At 45.7% G+C, this 15,813-nt stretch overlaps 1 protein-coding gene across 2 annotated transcripts in view; it reads right to left on the reverse strand.

Annotated features, from left to right (window-relative positions):
- The window catches only part of LOC306797349 (sodium-driven chloride bicarbonate exchanger-like), a 29,005-nt gene that overhangs the window by 12,322 nt on the left and 870 nt on the right, over window positions 1-15,813 (reverse strand). For both annotated transcript variants that reach the window (XM_079296674.1, XM_079296675.1), the window contains exons 2-10: window positions 15,168-15,197; window positions 8,051-8,132; window positions 4,762-4,905; window positions 4,456-4,597; window positions 4,078-4,238; window positions 3,246-3,434; window positions 804-892; window positions 351-508; window positions 102-189 (exon numbers count right to left, since the gene is read on the reverse strand). In XM_079296674.1, coding sequence (XP_079152800.1) covers window positions 102-189; window positions 351-508; window positions 804-892; window positions 3,246-3,434; window positions 4,078-4,238; window positions 4,456-4,597; window positions 4,762-4,905; window positions 8,051-8,132; window positions 15,168-15,197 — 1,083 coding nt within the window. The remainder of the gene's footprint in view (window positions 1-101; window positions 190-350; window positions 509-803; window positions 893-3,245; window positions 3,435-4,077; window positions 4,239-4,455; window positions 4,598-4,761; window positions 4,906-8,050; window positions 8,133-15,167; window positions 15,198-15,813) is intronic.

A 15,813-nucleotide genomic window follows, 5' to 3' on the forward strand; every position in this document is an offset into this window, starting at 1 on the left:
TTCTTTTACTGGAGAAAAAGACCGGACTACGTCCTCCACCCCTGCCAGCATCATCATACAGCCAGAATTTGAACCTTAATAATGTTGTACTTAGACCTCACCTCATCTGTCATCAGGGTAGCAATAGACCGGCCAATTTCATGATACTGTGGACCTTTTCCCAGAGGGCCAAGCAGGATGAAAAGAAACCTGTCTAACACAAAGGAAAGCAGGTTTGAGTAAAAGTCAAATCCATTTCTAATGAAGCTTTGAGAGGATTATCAGCTTATCTATCCAGATTTGAAACAGTTGACAAGAGAGAAAGAGAGGCAGATGCAAGCAGGGGGCTTTTCCAGCAGTTCGTGTATGACCTGGTGGTGATGGGAACCTCAGCCAGGCCATTGAGCAGCACAGCAGGAGCCAGACGGACGAAGGCCACCACGGGGCGGTCTAGGAATTCCACCTCCCCTACCAGGACGTTAGACGCCTCAGCACCAGGAGGGATCTTCTTCATGAAGTGGAGGTCAATCTGTGAGACAGAGCGAAACCAAAACAGCACAAAATATTAATATAAATGTTCTGCTTTTAGCTAAAGGACAGATTGAAAGTGGTTATCACAGTAAACACTGGCTGGATCTGAATCTGATGGTCCACACAACAAAAGAAAACAAGCTTTATCCAGTTAAATTCCAGTCGGTTTCCCAGGGCAAGGTGACCATTTCACACGTAACCCAACCTTGGTTGAACACACAGCACTAGTTATGTGTCCAGCTATCAGTGCCCGTAGATAAACAGCGGGACCAGCGGTGGGTCCGGTTGCTCACCTTGCTGAAGTCGACGGCGCTGTTTTCTCGGCTGACGTCCTGTTTGCCCTCACTGTTAGCCGGCTGGGACTGGGGTGAGACCGTTTGGCCTGTCGGGCAGAGCAGGAAACCAACATCATGTCAATTTTCACAGAGAATTGGCCTATCACAACACTACTTTCCCACACAAAGACAAAGGCCTTCAGTGAGTGACTAGAGGGTACGGTTACATTCTCTGAAAAATATGATACAATAGTGGACCCATTTGTTTTGGGCGCTGCACCTATATTGGTGGAAAGGTTCAGCCCTCATGACAAAAGATAATATTGTACCTTGTTTCAGAGTGTACCTGGTGAGTTAGACTGATATTAATCTGAGAGATGCTCAGTGGTACAGTGGACATAGTGATTTTATCAAGAACATAAACATTATTTCTCCAAATCAAGTGAAGTAAACTGAATGAGATACAATCTTTAACTTCCATTCAGTGTATCAACAAATAGTGTCCCCATTTAAAATGCTTTTTTTGTTTTAGTTTTGCGGAAACAAAGTCAAATATTGCTCCTATTCAATTTAAATCTCAAGCAGTTTGTGATGTGAATGCACCAGTTGCAGCAGTTTGAGCAAATCCCAGTACAAAGAAACGCAAAAATGGGGCTTGCTCAAAATGTCACAAGGAGCGTTGCTACTAAAACTAAAGGTGTTGTTCGACATTTAAAGAAATGCTACGCTCTCTTGCAGATAGTTAGATGAGAAGATTGATCCCACTCTCAAAGCCGTCGGTTCAATATGTAAAGCCAGCAGCGGGTTAGCTTAGCTTAGCTAACTGGAAACAGCTAGCCTGGCGTTGTAACAAAATCTGGTAACAAATCCTCCCAACAGCATCTCTAAAGCTTTGGACAGAGCCAGGCTAGCTGCTTCCAGCTGTTGCGATAAGCTAAGATAACTTGGGCTGCTGCCTGTAGCTTCATATTTTAGCGTGAGAATGATATCAATCTACTTGTCTAACCCAAAATGTCGAAATATTCCTTAATAAGGAATATTTTGGCAAATTCATGTGCTCACTTGCCGTAAGTTAGATGAGAAAATCGATTCCACTTGCAAAGTGAAGCCGGTGCCAGTAGCTGGTTAGCTAAGCTTAGCATAAATACTCCAGAACATAACCCCAAATAGTCAAACCCCAAATAGTTAGTTTTACACTTACCTTTTTATACAAATCAAACAAACTAGACTTTAAGTGTTGGCCATATTTTATTACCCGTGGACAAAGCCAGTTTTCACCTTTTTCCAGTCGTTATGCTATGCTAAGCTAAGCTAAGCTAAGCTAATCAGCTTCATATTTACCACAAAGACACAAGGGTGGTTTAACTAACTCTGTGCAAGAAAGTGAATAAAAATGTAGAACTATTTCTTTGAATAACAATCCTATAGGCAACAAAATGCAGATTAGGTTTTGTGTTATGCAGTTACACCATGGATTTAAAGCAGTTAGCTACCGCTATTAGCAATTAGTCACTGTTATGAGTGAAGAACATGAGTCACAGATCTTCTGTGGTTTCTAGTCATTGAACACATTGTTGACAATGACAAGAAGTGGAGAGCACAATCATGACAACCAGTACACTGCAATGCCCTGTTTCTGCAGAATTGCTACCACTTACTCAAAGTTGTTAAAAGTACAGAAAAGCTTCTGCATACTTAAAACCATCTACTTTTCTTTTTATTGCCTCACTTTAGAGTTTCAAAAATAGATCAGCTTCAGAAGCATCACGACTGTGAGTAGAATGCAGAGGTTTGTTCTCTCTTCTTGACCGCACATAACCCATTTCTAACCTCTCATGATGATGCGCTCCGCTTTAATGAGTTCCTTTTTATTTGATTGCTACTACTATCTCCGGGCTTTTATTGTTTCGAGGATCAGCCGAGGCGCTCTGGTTGCCTTTGCAGATTTCCTGCTGTGTCGTCATGTGCGATGGGACAGTAGCCTTGCCTGAAGAACACTAAGGCGCTTGGTGCTGGTATTGCCAAAGGGCGTGTCTGGGGTCATGTGGCCACTGGAAGAGCTCAAAGGTGATGGAGGGGTGGAAAGACATGACGCGCAACACACACACCGCAGCCATGCCACACGGGAGAGGGCCTCTCTGGGTGGTGTATTCTTGGGGAGCTCGGGCAAACACTTGGGAGGTTTTACGGGTTGATAATAGAGGCCGTTTACTGGTTGAGTGAATGACACACGTGCACACACGCATGCAAAACCCAGCAGACGAGAACAAACACGTACACAAACACGGAGAAACACAAACGAGAAAGGAGAAAATGAGATATCAAACAGCAGTAAAACAGTAAGTCACAGATGGACAGACTTTGGAAAAATGCATGCAAAGGATTACAAAATTATACATAAATGGCCTATATATTCACATACAACAACATTTAGGGTCAAGGATTGGCACATTTGCTCACCATTCTTGTCCATGGAATGAGGCTCGGACTGCTTCTTGCCAATATCAGCGAAGGAGCGTACGATAGGAATGCGGTTGGCCAGTTTCTTGTGGTTTTGGTGGTGGTGCTGTTTGAGCAGGGCCTCGCGGATCCTCTTCCTGGCATCCGGACCTACAGGGCCCGACAATTCGTGCTGATCCAGAACCATGTCTGAGAAGTAAAGATACACATAGGGTGACAAACAAAAATAGGTTTCCACATTACTCTTTTAACACATTTGAATCTCACAAAGGCTACTCCTGATGTCCCTGCGTGGCGGCCAGCAATTGCTAAGCTGATTATTCCGACAAAAACAAATGACCCGCTGCTGCTGATTTAATCGCACCAAACCAGGTTAAATTCACGCAGCACAGTTTTTTTCCACAATCAGATAAACACTCTCTTTGGCTGCCCTCAAAAACCAAAGCCCAGTTTTCCTGGGTGGGCTTTTGTTCACACGTTATAATGTCAGCCTTGTTGACCCGGCCTCTGCCTTATTGTGGATGTTACAATTTAGGTCTAAGTTAGCATTTGAATGTGTGGAGCCTTTTGTAAAAAGAGAAAACCGACATTATTATCGACTTGCAATGCTAAATCAGTCTTCTTTTAAGTAAATATGTGCGTTGTCTGCGTAAGAATGTTAATATATTTCGTTGTTTTCAATAATCTAATTGTTGAAAAGAAGAGGCCTGAGAACGGAGCCTTGAGGAACGCCACATCATTTTTGTTTGCTCAAATGTGGCACAAACTGATTTTAGTTTTAACCAACGAGATACACAAGACCCCAGGATATTGTCCAGCCCCAAGCGGTCACCTGCGATCTCCTCCAGCGAGTTGGCCCTCATGTCCAGCATCACGGTGCCGTTCATGATGCAGCTGCGGAGCTCGAAGAGACTGTGCAGAGACAGAGTGGCTACGTAGGGTTTACTCCACCTCTCACCACCATCCTCGACATCCTCCTCAAACTTAAGCCACCTGCACGGATTAAAAACACAACTCGGTACATACATAAATACATCATAAATTTGACATTGACATGAGCATTTTGGTGGTTGGTAAACGGTGTATGGCGCATAACAACCGATAAAAGCTTGCAGTCAGACACAAACAGGATCAAAATCTCAGGTGCAACAGAGGAAAAAAAGGCACAGCTGGCCAGACCCAGCTCATGCTGCCGGCCGCAGCGGTGTACCTGGCTGTCTCTTTCCATTCGGCGTCCTCACCCTCCCTGAGGCAGATTTCGTCCAGCTCGGTAAACAGGGCGTGGGGGATGTGCTCCTCGTCGCCATCCTCTGTCCCCAACAGAAACTGCACCCTCTGAGCCGGTGTGTCCGCTGCAGCCAGTGGGACAGGCGGAGGACAAGTGGAGATGGAGAAAGGAGGAAGGAGAGCATGCGACAAAATTTGAAAAATAAATAAAATGTGATGTGTGTTTGGCGGAACTGGTTCGGGAGTGAACTGAAACTGGAGTTAGCTTCAGTGCATTTTGAAGACTTACTGTGCGAGGGGGATTCTCTTCCATCATCAGCTGTAGAGTCCCTCTCCTTGGACCTCTTCCTGTGTTTGTGTCCGTGGTGACGGTGGCGTCTGTGCGACCTCCTGCCCAGGGGAACGTGAACCCCGATGTAGAGAGTGCGGTGACCTGGAGACAACATGCAGTGAGATTCTTCGGTCTGTCCTTTGAACTCAAGACTAGTTTGATCGTTCCCACCTTTTTACAATGGCATCAAACTCATGTTTTCTTTGACCTGACTTACTTCATGTTGCAGTGTATATCCATGTCCGTACAAATGCCATGAAATTGTCACAATTAAATTAAATCCGGAGCCAGGTCACTGAAAGAAAGAACCAGAGGTAACCCTCATAATTCACACAAGGTATCATGTGGCTAGGAATAAGGTGGGCTTTCAGAGCTCGCAATATTGGCAAAGAGAGCAATGAGATTGGGCGTGACTGAGTCAGTACACTGAAAGTCAACTGTGGGAACACCAGGCAGTAGCGTGTCGTCAGTTAGAGTGGAACCAGAGAACCAGCACTTAGCAAATGAACTGCTAGCTCCAGGCCCAGCTGTGCCTGAGCTTGAATAAGGAGGTCTTGTCCTCTCTGATGCTGAAAATCTATTTTGAAATTGGATGACTTTTACAATTAGGGAGATGATTTTTAATTTTAATCAATATAGGAGAAATAAAGAGACTGTGATTGTGAGAGGCTATTGTACGATGTGAGCGCTCTCTCTGATGCGTGTGCCTGTGCGTGCATCCACAGGGTCAGCGCGGCGATAATGCGAGCTGACTTCCCCCTCCTTCATCGCGGTCGAGCCGCCGGGCCCTCGGCTCAGTAGCCGGACACGGACAACCCTTTAGGACACCCTGTTCGCCTGCGCCATATGAGGCGCCACAGCCGAACGCAACTCTGAGGGAATTTGATGCTTCAGAGCTGCACACTGGGATCCATCAGAGGGCAATACATTTGTTCCCTAATTCATCTTTTGCCATGAAGAAAGCACAATGAGTGATCATAAAGGGATCTCCGTTAATAATACATTTTGTTCTCTTGTGTCACATTGTACCAAGGTGAAATAACATTCCCTGACATTTATTATTAAACTGTAATTCAATCAAAAGCGGCATTTCCACCGGTGATTGTGGAAACTACTACCACTACCCATTGGTTTGTGGACTGCCGTTTTGAAGCCTCGAGTTTGCCGTCGCCATCTTGGATTACAGCTGTCGTCATGTTGTTGTTTTTCGCAACCAATGAACGGAAGTTACCATATTTGGAATGCGGAGGAGTGACGCAGAGACACTGTATACGGCTCTGGTAGTGAACTGTCAATCACAGTAAGCCCCGCCCTAAAGCATCCCCTGCTTTATGGTCTGTGTGACTCTAATTGGACCATAATTTACGAAATGAACATCATGCTGTGTTGAAGAAGACTTGAAACTAGAGATTGAGACATAAACTCATGTTTACAATGTTTACTGAGGTAATAAATCAAGAGAGAAGTAGAGTCATTTTCTCATAGACTTCTATACAACCAGAGGAGTCGCCCCCTGGTGGACACTAGAGATAATGCAAGTTTTAAGACATTTCCGACATATTTTTTAATATGTAATTATTTGACTCTGTCAGCATGTCGTCTGGAGGCGCATTCATCCAGAGCAAATCGCTGTTAGCATTGTGTGAATTATGTATGTCAGAAGCAGAGGAAAGACTGACTTTGCACATCAAGCAAATTTCATAATAAAAGGCACATTCCAGCAGTCAGAAACAACACGGTATAAGAGGAAATCATGAGGACGGAGTACTAAAGCTTTAAGGTTCATGAGACTCATGAGTGGAGGACATAAATAGCTTGCGTCCTCTAGGCCTGAACTACTGCTGATGTCAAACAATGTCTTTTCTCTTCTTTTCTTCAATCAGTCGAGGCTTAAATTCATGCAGCGGTGTGTGACGTGCTGAGTTTTGGTGTTTTCATATCCTTGAGACGTTGCGTGTGTATTCATGGATGCACTGATGTACTTGGCCACAGAATTTAAGCAGTTCTGATTGGTTGTGCATTCTCTTTCCCACTGGCTCTGGCTATGCGGCTCCGACGTTGCAGCACAATCGCGGTTCTAAATTTATTCTCGGAGATGCAGTTACTGGGCTATGACCTCTCCCACTTGACGGGGTTTTAAAGTCAAGTTTATTACCACGGGGCCCGCACAAAATCTACAATATCATATCGTACAATACTAATATTTTGATCTCAGGAAAGTGGCTGTGATAAAAAACACTTTTGAATGCAGTTAAAGGTGCAAATTACAAATTCAGAGCACATCTATGATTGAGGGATTGCCTCTACGTGGCTCTCAACATGGTGACGGCTGAGTCGGACGACCAGCAGCTAACGGTGCAAACAACGGCAATAGTGCTGACAGAACTAACAGTGTTTGACAGGACAGTGCTGCATCAGTGTATCAGTCATTTTTCAATGTCAACAAATCCTTGTGTCTTCTCATTCATATAGACTTCAAAATTGTATTTTAGTTTATTTAATTTTTTATTTTTTCCGACTTAGTTAATTTAATACAATTCTATTCAGTGTATATACTGTGCATTTTTATTACTTTGTTTCTTAAATTGAATAGGTCCTGCTCTGTTATTTTATTATATTGTATATAGTGTGCATTTTCCATACCCAATATTTCTATTTTATTGTGTTTGCTGTTTGCTGCTGCCACAGACACATTTCCCCTTGGGGATGAATAAAGTACATTTCTATTCTATTCTATTCTAAAATGTAAGAATCCCCAAAATCTAGTTCAGTAAACTCTAGACTGTTTGTAATCAGTTCACGTTCTAGATTTGAGAGGAATTCTGTTAATTACCCAGCCAAGTAAAACACTCAGTGAACCAGTTTTTTTGTAAGAGACTCTGTCAGTTCAGGATGCTGTTGGTGCAGAAATTGGCCTCTCCGTCTCTTTTACGATGGACGAAAGGCTGACGCAAACACACGAGCAGAGAATAAAGCCCTCGCTCTCTGATGCTGCAGGACTCGCATCAAAACCTAGTATCCATTTGCAATGATTTAGACAGGTGGACAGACAGGTTCTCTGCCATTAGTAAGCTCTGCTGTCAGTAATTCTGCTATGTTGGACTGCTTTTTTGTATTTTGATGTGTCACTTGCAAGTCCCTTAACTTCATGGAAATGGATGTGATAAAGTTCCTATTTTACTTTTATCGTCACCACTTAAAACTTTTTTTTTCATTTTATATGTTAATGATCACTTGTGGGTGTTACCTTCTAGCTCTTCCTTCTCAAAGTTGGTGTTGAGCATGGAGCGCGTGCCCCCGCGGTCCACCACTGCCTCCTCATCGGCTCTCTGAAATGAGAATGCACACAGACTCAGCATCGTAACCATGCATCGTTGTGCGTGAGCCTTAAATCATGGCAACGTTCCCCCGCCCACACCCTCTCTGGAACTGGTCAATACCTCCGGCTCATGAACAATTATGACGACTCTATAACCTTCTCCCTCCTCTCCGGACTCTGTCTCCCCCAAATCCATGTGTGTGTGTTTACATCATGTGCCCTCTAGACGCTGGCCATGAATTTGCCGCAAGCCCTGACTTTAGTGTTGTAACAGTTATTATTATTATTACCATGTCTGAGTTTCTTTGTTGTCACTATTTAGCAGCCTCATTATTTCCAGGAATGGAGGAACAATAAGCTAAAACCACTAAGTTTTGGACGTTGGAAAAAAAGACCCACAGTATGACATGTCCCTTAAGTAAGCTTAAGAGATTACTGTAAGGGAGAGTCTGCCCAAGCCAAGCTAGATGGTCTAGAGCTGGTCTAGAGTCTGGCATCTACTTTGAGTGTAACATTCACTGTCTGAAGTACAGCACTTCAGACGATACATACTACTATGTCTCTTTAAGGCTGTATCTGGCCTTTGCGTAAAACCCGCTGTTAGACGTGATCAAATAAAATGCTTATGTGTTCTCCTTATGTGTTCATTTTGTCATTGCCCGTGCGTCTGCATTCCAATTCACTCCGATCTAATCCTCCTCAGACGGGCCGCTGCTCACTATCTACTGTGAGAGGAATCACATGATCAGCACTCCAGACAGAGAGGTGACAACCCGATGCCAAGGTGGCTAAAATAACGAAATAAAAGACCTGAGAAATGAGCTGCACTGGGCGACTGTCGGACCTTGCTGCAGTTAAAGAAGAGGTTATTTCGAATAAGCCTGGGAGAGGACCAGTGGGGGTTGGCCCCTGCAGGGACCCCAGGGAAACTCCCTCAGTCTCAGTCACACACTGCGTCTCCCTGTCCCCGAACCCATGACAACTACGCACATCGAAATACAGCCAGTATGAGTATCTGATGGCAAGACGGCGAGTGATTACATTCCAGCCCGTTTAGTTGGCTGCAGCGTTCTCCTTCTATTCTGGACCAGTTTCCAAAATTGTCATCCATCGAGCACTGGATACTGACACGTTGGATCTTTTACACAGAACAGCTATTGCACTCACCGCTGTGAGTTATATGAAAAGGTCAGAGGTCATCGCCGGCGTACAGAAGGCGTGACACCACATCACATGTAAGCTGGTTTCCAGTAACACCTTCCTACTGGGCTGACCTGCTAAATAAACTGAATTTACTGCGTCTGTGTGATAACTGCTTTGTGAGATATGTATGGAATGAGTTTGTTGTTTGTAAAAGAGATCTTAATCTCAATGGGACTTCCTGAACAAATGAAACCTAAAAATTTGAAATACCTTTGTTTTCTGACAAATATTGTGATGCTATGCTCCGTCCCGCACACAGCTTGCTCCCTATGGGCCAGAATCTCCCGCCTCCCGACCCCAGACCAGCGGCGAGAGTCGCATCTCTGCTCCCCAATCTGGGTTGAGATTAATCTGCCGGCCTTTACGGCGGGATAAAAGCGTGTCTCTGACCGTGGGATCAGTGATGGAGGGCCCTGCGTGGCGGAGAGAATTAAATGAGGCGGTTCTCCGGGTGGCCCGCTGGTCGCTGATGAAGGCATGGCGGGGGGGGGGGGGGGGGGGGGCTGAGCACGTGACCAAGACTCTCCAGGGGAGTCGGGATGCGAGAGGTGGAGGAGGGGCAGACATGTGACCGGCATGATGAATAGAAACATGTTAGATCCTGTACAACTGACATGAAGGAACAAATTTGATGACTATATTGCTCTTGCTCCTTTGTGTGATCATGTACACGACCCCATCGGAGTGCATTACATGTGATACAAGAAGGTGATTACCACCAGTGTCCCCAGGTGTCTGTGGAAGTACTGGATCTAGAGTTACATGTTTCCCACGGGCACATAGTAGTTGTCATGGTCATAAACAAGCTGGGTGTATGTGTGTGTGGGAAAGAATGCAGCAGGCACCGTTCTAGCAGTCCGTGTCCCGACCACTCTTCCTAATGAGTTTCATGCCTGACATTGTTAAACGGCGCCCGAGTGATTGACCCGAAAAAGGGCCAACAAAAAGCCGGCGTGTCCTCGGGATCACCAGGCGGCCGACGACTGCGACTTTTGTCAACGCATCTGGTGACCGCTGGTGAGCAAGAACTGGTTTAACTGCATTGGCTCACATGTAGACCACCCTGTAAACCAGCGAGTGGGTGTGCAGCCCGGAGCTGCTGCCCTGATAACCAATGGGAGCCTGACTTTGTGGATTGATGCCGTTTGAACCAGTGGAGGTACTTTTAGTGACCTTCATCGGCGTTTTCATTTAAAAGGGGCGCTTCGCCCATTTTACACATGAAGCACAAAAACAGACGAGTGTGTTTACCTTCTACACCGGCCCTTTAAATGACACACCTCTACATATGGAGGAGTAGCCTCCTCAACTGTCAGGTGAGACAACAACACATGGGAATGTTGAAATTCAGCCGCACTTTCCTTTGAAGACCAACTTTGTGATCATTTGTTGGATACAAGTGCACTACAGAAAAAATGCTGACTCTATGTTATGCAAAGACCAAAGACGCTGGGCATTAACTGTCCAGTGATGCTGTCTTTCATACCTAGCTAGCTATAAAACAACAGAGGGGATGTGTCGACACCAGATTGGTCTGAGATATTATATTCCATTATATATATATATATAACAGACCTATCGATTCTCTCTCTCCTCTCCAGGAACCCGTGTACATTATCACGTCGCTCACAGGGAAGCACACATGTGACCTCCTTTCTCTGTTCTCCTGAGGCTCTGACAACAGCAGGGATGAATAATGTTGCCGTGACTATACCTCCAGATCGAGGCCGCGAGGTGTACTCTGGAACATCATGCCAGATGTAGTACCACAGTCTCCAGTCTCCACAGAAAGCACAGAAAAAAAGCCAAGCAGGTGGCGTTTCATACAAAACCCATGGGTCTTAATGAAAATCTGTCTATTTACCGTCAATCCGAGCTAAGAGCCGGAGTGATTCTACAGCTGGTACTCAAAAGCTAAGAGGGGAGACGGATTACCAGCTGCTGTACGAGCCCCGCGATTGGCCGACAGCTTCTGCTGTCATGGTTCACATCCCTGTAGATGGCCGTGGTTGTCGTGGCAATGGCAGCAGGATCAGCATCTGCAGCATCACGGGGAAAGAACATGCTACGCACGCTGGGAACATCTCTGCATCGTTACTTCTCTCCGACCTTGTCGGACATGGGGAGATGAGGTGCTGTCCAAAAAACGGCAAGTTCAAATCTGCTTGTATACGTGCTCAGACACAGACAAACCCACCGTCTCCTGGCTTTTGTTCGCCCGGTTTCCTCTCCCTCACAGATCACCAGGGTCAGTACAGCGGGTATAAGCTCCTCTCTTGCCCCAGAAATGACAGTCCCATCTGTCAGCCAACCTCCCCGGGACCTTTCGCATGCACGTCAGCACAACTGGCATCTCTCTGCTGGCACAGGAGGCAAGCCTCCCGCTGCCCATCAACTAGACACGCATCGACATTATGCGGAGCGATCGAATGCAAGCTTTTGTGGTGTTTTGCAAATATTTCATCATCTCAGCGACGGCTTACTATTTCCAATTTGACAGCAAAGTGGATGAAACGCTCACCCTCGCACAGCTTGAATCCTTTGAGTGCAAGATCAGAGTGACCTACCTGATTAATAAATCCTCTATTGTGGTCCACAGAGAGCATGGTGTGCCTCCTGTGAGGTCGGGGGCAGGATGCCCGCTAACTCCCCTTGTGCTTGCGGCAATGGTAAGACGAGAGGTTAAGGGCTCAGGGCCTGAGCCCCGCTCTGGACTCTTGTGATTATGTGTGAAAGTCAGAGAGAATAGCGGAGACGAAGATCAGCTGTCGGTCAAAAAACCCTCTCCTCTCTCCTCAGACGCTCTCTCCTCGGTCACTCTTCCCGTGCGGGAACATGGCAGCGACCTCACTCCGAAAAAGCCCACCAAGAAGACAACATAAATACAAAAGCCGCGAGCTCGGCACAGCTCCGACTCTGCCTCCCGACTGCTTTCATCCAGGTCTGCATCAAATGTTTCCGACAAACGTCCATCCGCCAATCGCCTCCCTCCCTGGAGAGATTAGCGCTCTGACATCACGGATGCTTCTGCTCCGCTAAGCCTTGTAGCTCTGTGGCTCTGTTACCTAATAGAAGCCTTGGGTCGCAGGGAGTCAAATAACGGCGTCCTGCTCGAGGGGGCTCCACGCAGCCCTGTCGCACCTGGCATGGTCGCCACACACCTTGCAAGAAGCGAGCGAGCCGGGTTGGCGTTGCAGTCTTGCCGAACACAGGATGTGCATCTTTAAGTGCCCGTGTCTGAGCGTGTGTCTGCACGAGCTACCTGCGGCGAAGAAGCTGCTCTCCGGCTGTAGTGCACCGTCAGCAGAAAAACTGTGATCCGAGGCACGGTGTGCTAGTTTCTGTGGCACCGCCTGTCAAATTAAAATAACGCTGTCTTTTGTAGTTTAAGGCATCAATATCCGACATGTGTAAAAATCACGCTATGATCTAATTTTCTAGATGCCTCTCTCTCCTCATCTCTCCATCTGTCGCTCACATTCTCCACCCAGCTCCGTACCTCCATGCCCTCTTCACCTCCCTCCCCACCGACTCTGCTATAATTAACCGTGGAGGGCAGCACAGGCTCCTGGGAGAGAGGGCTTCCTGCCCGAACAGTCGGAGACCACGCTCGAAAGAACAAGCCTCCGTCCGCTCTCACTGATCTCCTCCAAACCCCCACCGGCCAATCAGCCGGCCCCTTAACTGGACAGCACTGGCAGACGGCCCGCTGTTACGTCACGGTTGTAATTAGGACCGGGACACTCAAGTCCAAGTCAGATCCAGGACCAGGAGTTTAGGTCAAGAAGTGGTTCACAGGGGGAGACCAGCAAAGAGATGTGTGGAAGCACGGTTGTTCCTCACTGCTCTTATAACACCTGTTTCACAATTAATGTGTGTATTTCATCAGATTATTTTAATTGACAGGCTAATAATAGAGTGGTGCAGGAATGAGTCAGCATTTTTTGCACTTCTTTTTTAAATTTTTTAAATGTGTTTTTGGTGAGATGCCAGAAATGAAGTCTGTTAACACGAGTATCAGAGATCTTAATGTTGGATGCTACCAAGTGGCTCCATGAGAGTACGAAACCTCCTGACTAGTTTGCCTTTGCAGCCTCGTTGCGTTCATGCGACCGTGGGGCAGTTTGTTTATAGCCGATTGTTGGAGTTTTACTTCTGCCACAACAAGAGGTGGCAAATATCAATGCATCCTCGCAACATTTCGGAAAGCAGAAGTCCTGAAGGGAACACATGAAGTTCTATTTCGTGGAGGATCCACCGTCGCCGCCAGTGGCAGACACTTTGTGCTCGGTCTTGTCCTCAGCCTGGCTCACGGCCCGCGGTTGCGTAAGCGATATTTTCTCAGAGCAAATGACCAAAACTCTTCTCCGCGACCGGCTCAATTGTCTCCTTACACTCACATCCAGTGAGCTCCTACAAAGCAATTGCACTTACTTCCCGTGACGTATTATTATTTATTTACCCGGCGTGTCCTCGGCCTTGCGCGGCTGCCAGATGCAGAGTGACTCGTGTGACAATTGTGATCTAAAAATACACGACATCTGCTAAACGAGCTGGCTCATGAAAGTTATAAAGCAAATACAGCTGTGCAACATTACTGTAGATTACAGAAACATGGATCAGCAGCAATTTGTGATCACACAGACTGCAAGCAAGCAGGTTTGGTGAATCAGTGGTCCTAGCAGCAAGTTAAACAAACACTGGTGTTTCCTCCAGGAGGCCGCAGTTTGTGCCGTGTGTGAAACGAGAAGCCAATGTTGATTTATTTGTGACGTGACTTCCGTACTTAAGCAACGCCACTTCCGTAGATATTTGAACGCAAACCACGATCTTTTCCTGAACCTAACGAAGTAGTTTCATCGCCTAAACCTTAGTTTCCTGTGAAGATGGACGTTTATTTTGAAAAGACAGTATGCATGTAACAAGCCAAAACAGACTCATGTTGCTGGACTTTTGCAGGAAAAACGCACGAAAAATGAGGAGTAACTTTTCGTAAAACAGGGATGAATTTATATCATTGTATAAAGAGAGTGACATGAGAAGATCAATCTCATGTCTGTAAGTTAAATCAGCTATAATCACTCTTTTAAAGTGATTAGTGACTCGTGTAAAACATTTAAAAAAGGAATAACTTCAATAGAATCATTCTACACATTCTATACATTCTAATACAATGTAACTTCTTTACATTCTAATAGAATGTACATTCTAATAGAATTGTCTTTTGAAGATGAACAGGACATTTTTCAGTTTCAAGTAATGACTGGGTTGTTACTTTCGGTGCTGCTTTAGTGTTGATCATGTTTTGATATTTGAGTCATGTTGTGGATGATCAGATGGAGTTATGATGGTAGCAGTCGCCCAATTGCAGATTCAGCTTGAGCAAAACCTTTGTGTTCAAATCAGGCAGGCAGGTGTCCTTTCTCACAACACTCACCTGATGCATCAAGTGGATATTTTTTACTGAACATAATATTATGCATTTTCCCTCTACATCCTCTAGTCGGAATGAGCATACTTATAAACGCACTGTTACACTCCTTTTTTATTAACAGCATTTACTTGTACTTTTACTTTCAATACTTAAGTACGTTTAATATCAGAAAATGACTTTTAATGCTTAAGTACAATAAATATCAGATACTTTAAGACTTTTACTCAAGTAGTATTCTAATAGGTGACTTTTACTGGAGTCATTTTCCAGTAAGGTATCTTTACTTTTACTCAAGTATGGCTTTTGGGTACTTTATACACCACTGGTTACCGCTGACATAACTGAGCAAATCGATGTGACATTTTTTTCCCCCTCATTCCTGATGAAGAGAACGAGAGATGTACTCACCACATCTTTAGTCGCTTGGGAACTTTGCTCCTGCAAGTAATAACAAAAGAGAATAAATAAGTGAAGCGGACAAAAGCAGGGCAGGTGGACACGTTACCACGTGTTATATGCTCCATGCAAGTGTCCCAAGTGAGGCGATCCTGTTGTAAAGTGATGGAGTACACTATATTGTGTTTGTACTTGTCATGTTTTGTACTGAGGTGTCTCCACCATACTAACACCTCACATGCTCATACGCGTCCTGGCGAAACCGTGACCACACATTCGCTCGCTGCGCATGGCGGAGGGACATGAGCGACAGTGCGTGCCGAGGAAGGGGAATCGACCGCATCGAGTCTGTACAGCCCCCCCCCCCCCCGCGCGCAACATCAACCCCATCCGGCTCCACTGTATACGCCGTGAGCTCCGGAAAACTAAGACCTCGTGTATAACACGTCCACAAATAGAGCAAACGAGGAGCGTATTGATTCGCCTCCAGCACAAAGCAATATATTTCAGCTCTTCTTCTGTTTTCTCGGCACCGTCTCACCTGAATGCTAATGAAGGCTGGCCGCAGAGACGCAGGCTCTTACCTTTGAGGCCCCCCACGGAGCCTTCTTCTGCAAGTGGGCTCTGATGGGGGGGGGGGCTTATTTTGCTTTCCCTG

Source organism: Melanostigma gelatinosum, assembly GCF_949748355.1.
Source record: "Melanostigma gelatinosum genome assembly, chromosome: 24".
Classification (NCBI taxonomy): Eukaryota; Metazoa; Chordata; class Actinopteri; order Perciformes; family Zoarcidae; genus Melanostigma; species Melanostigma gelatinosum.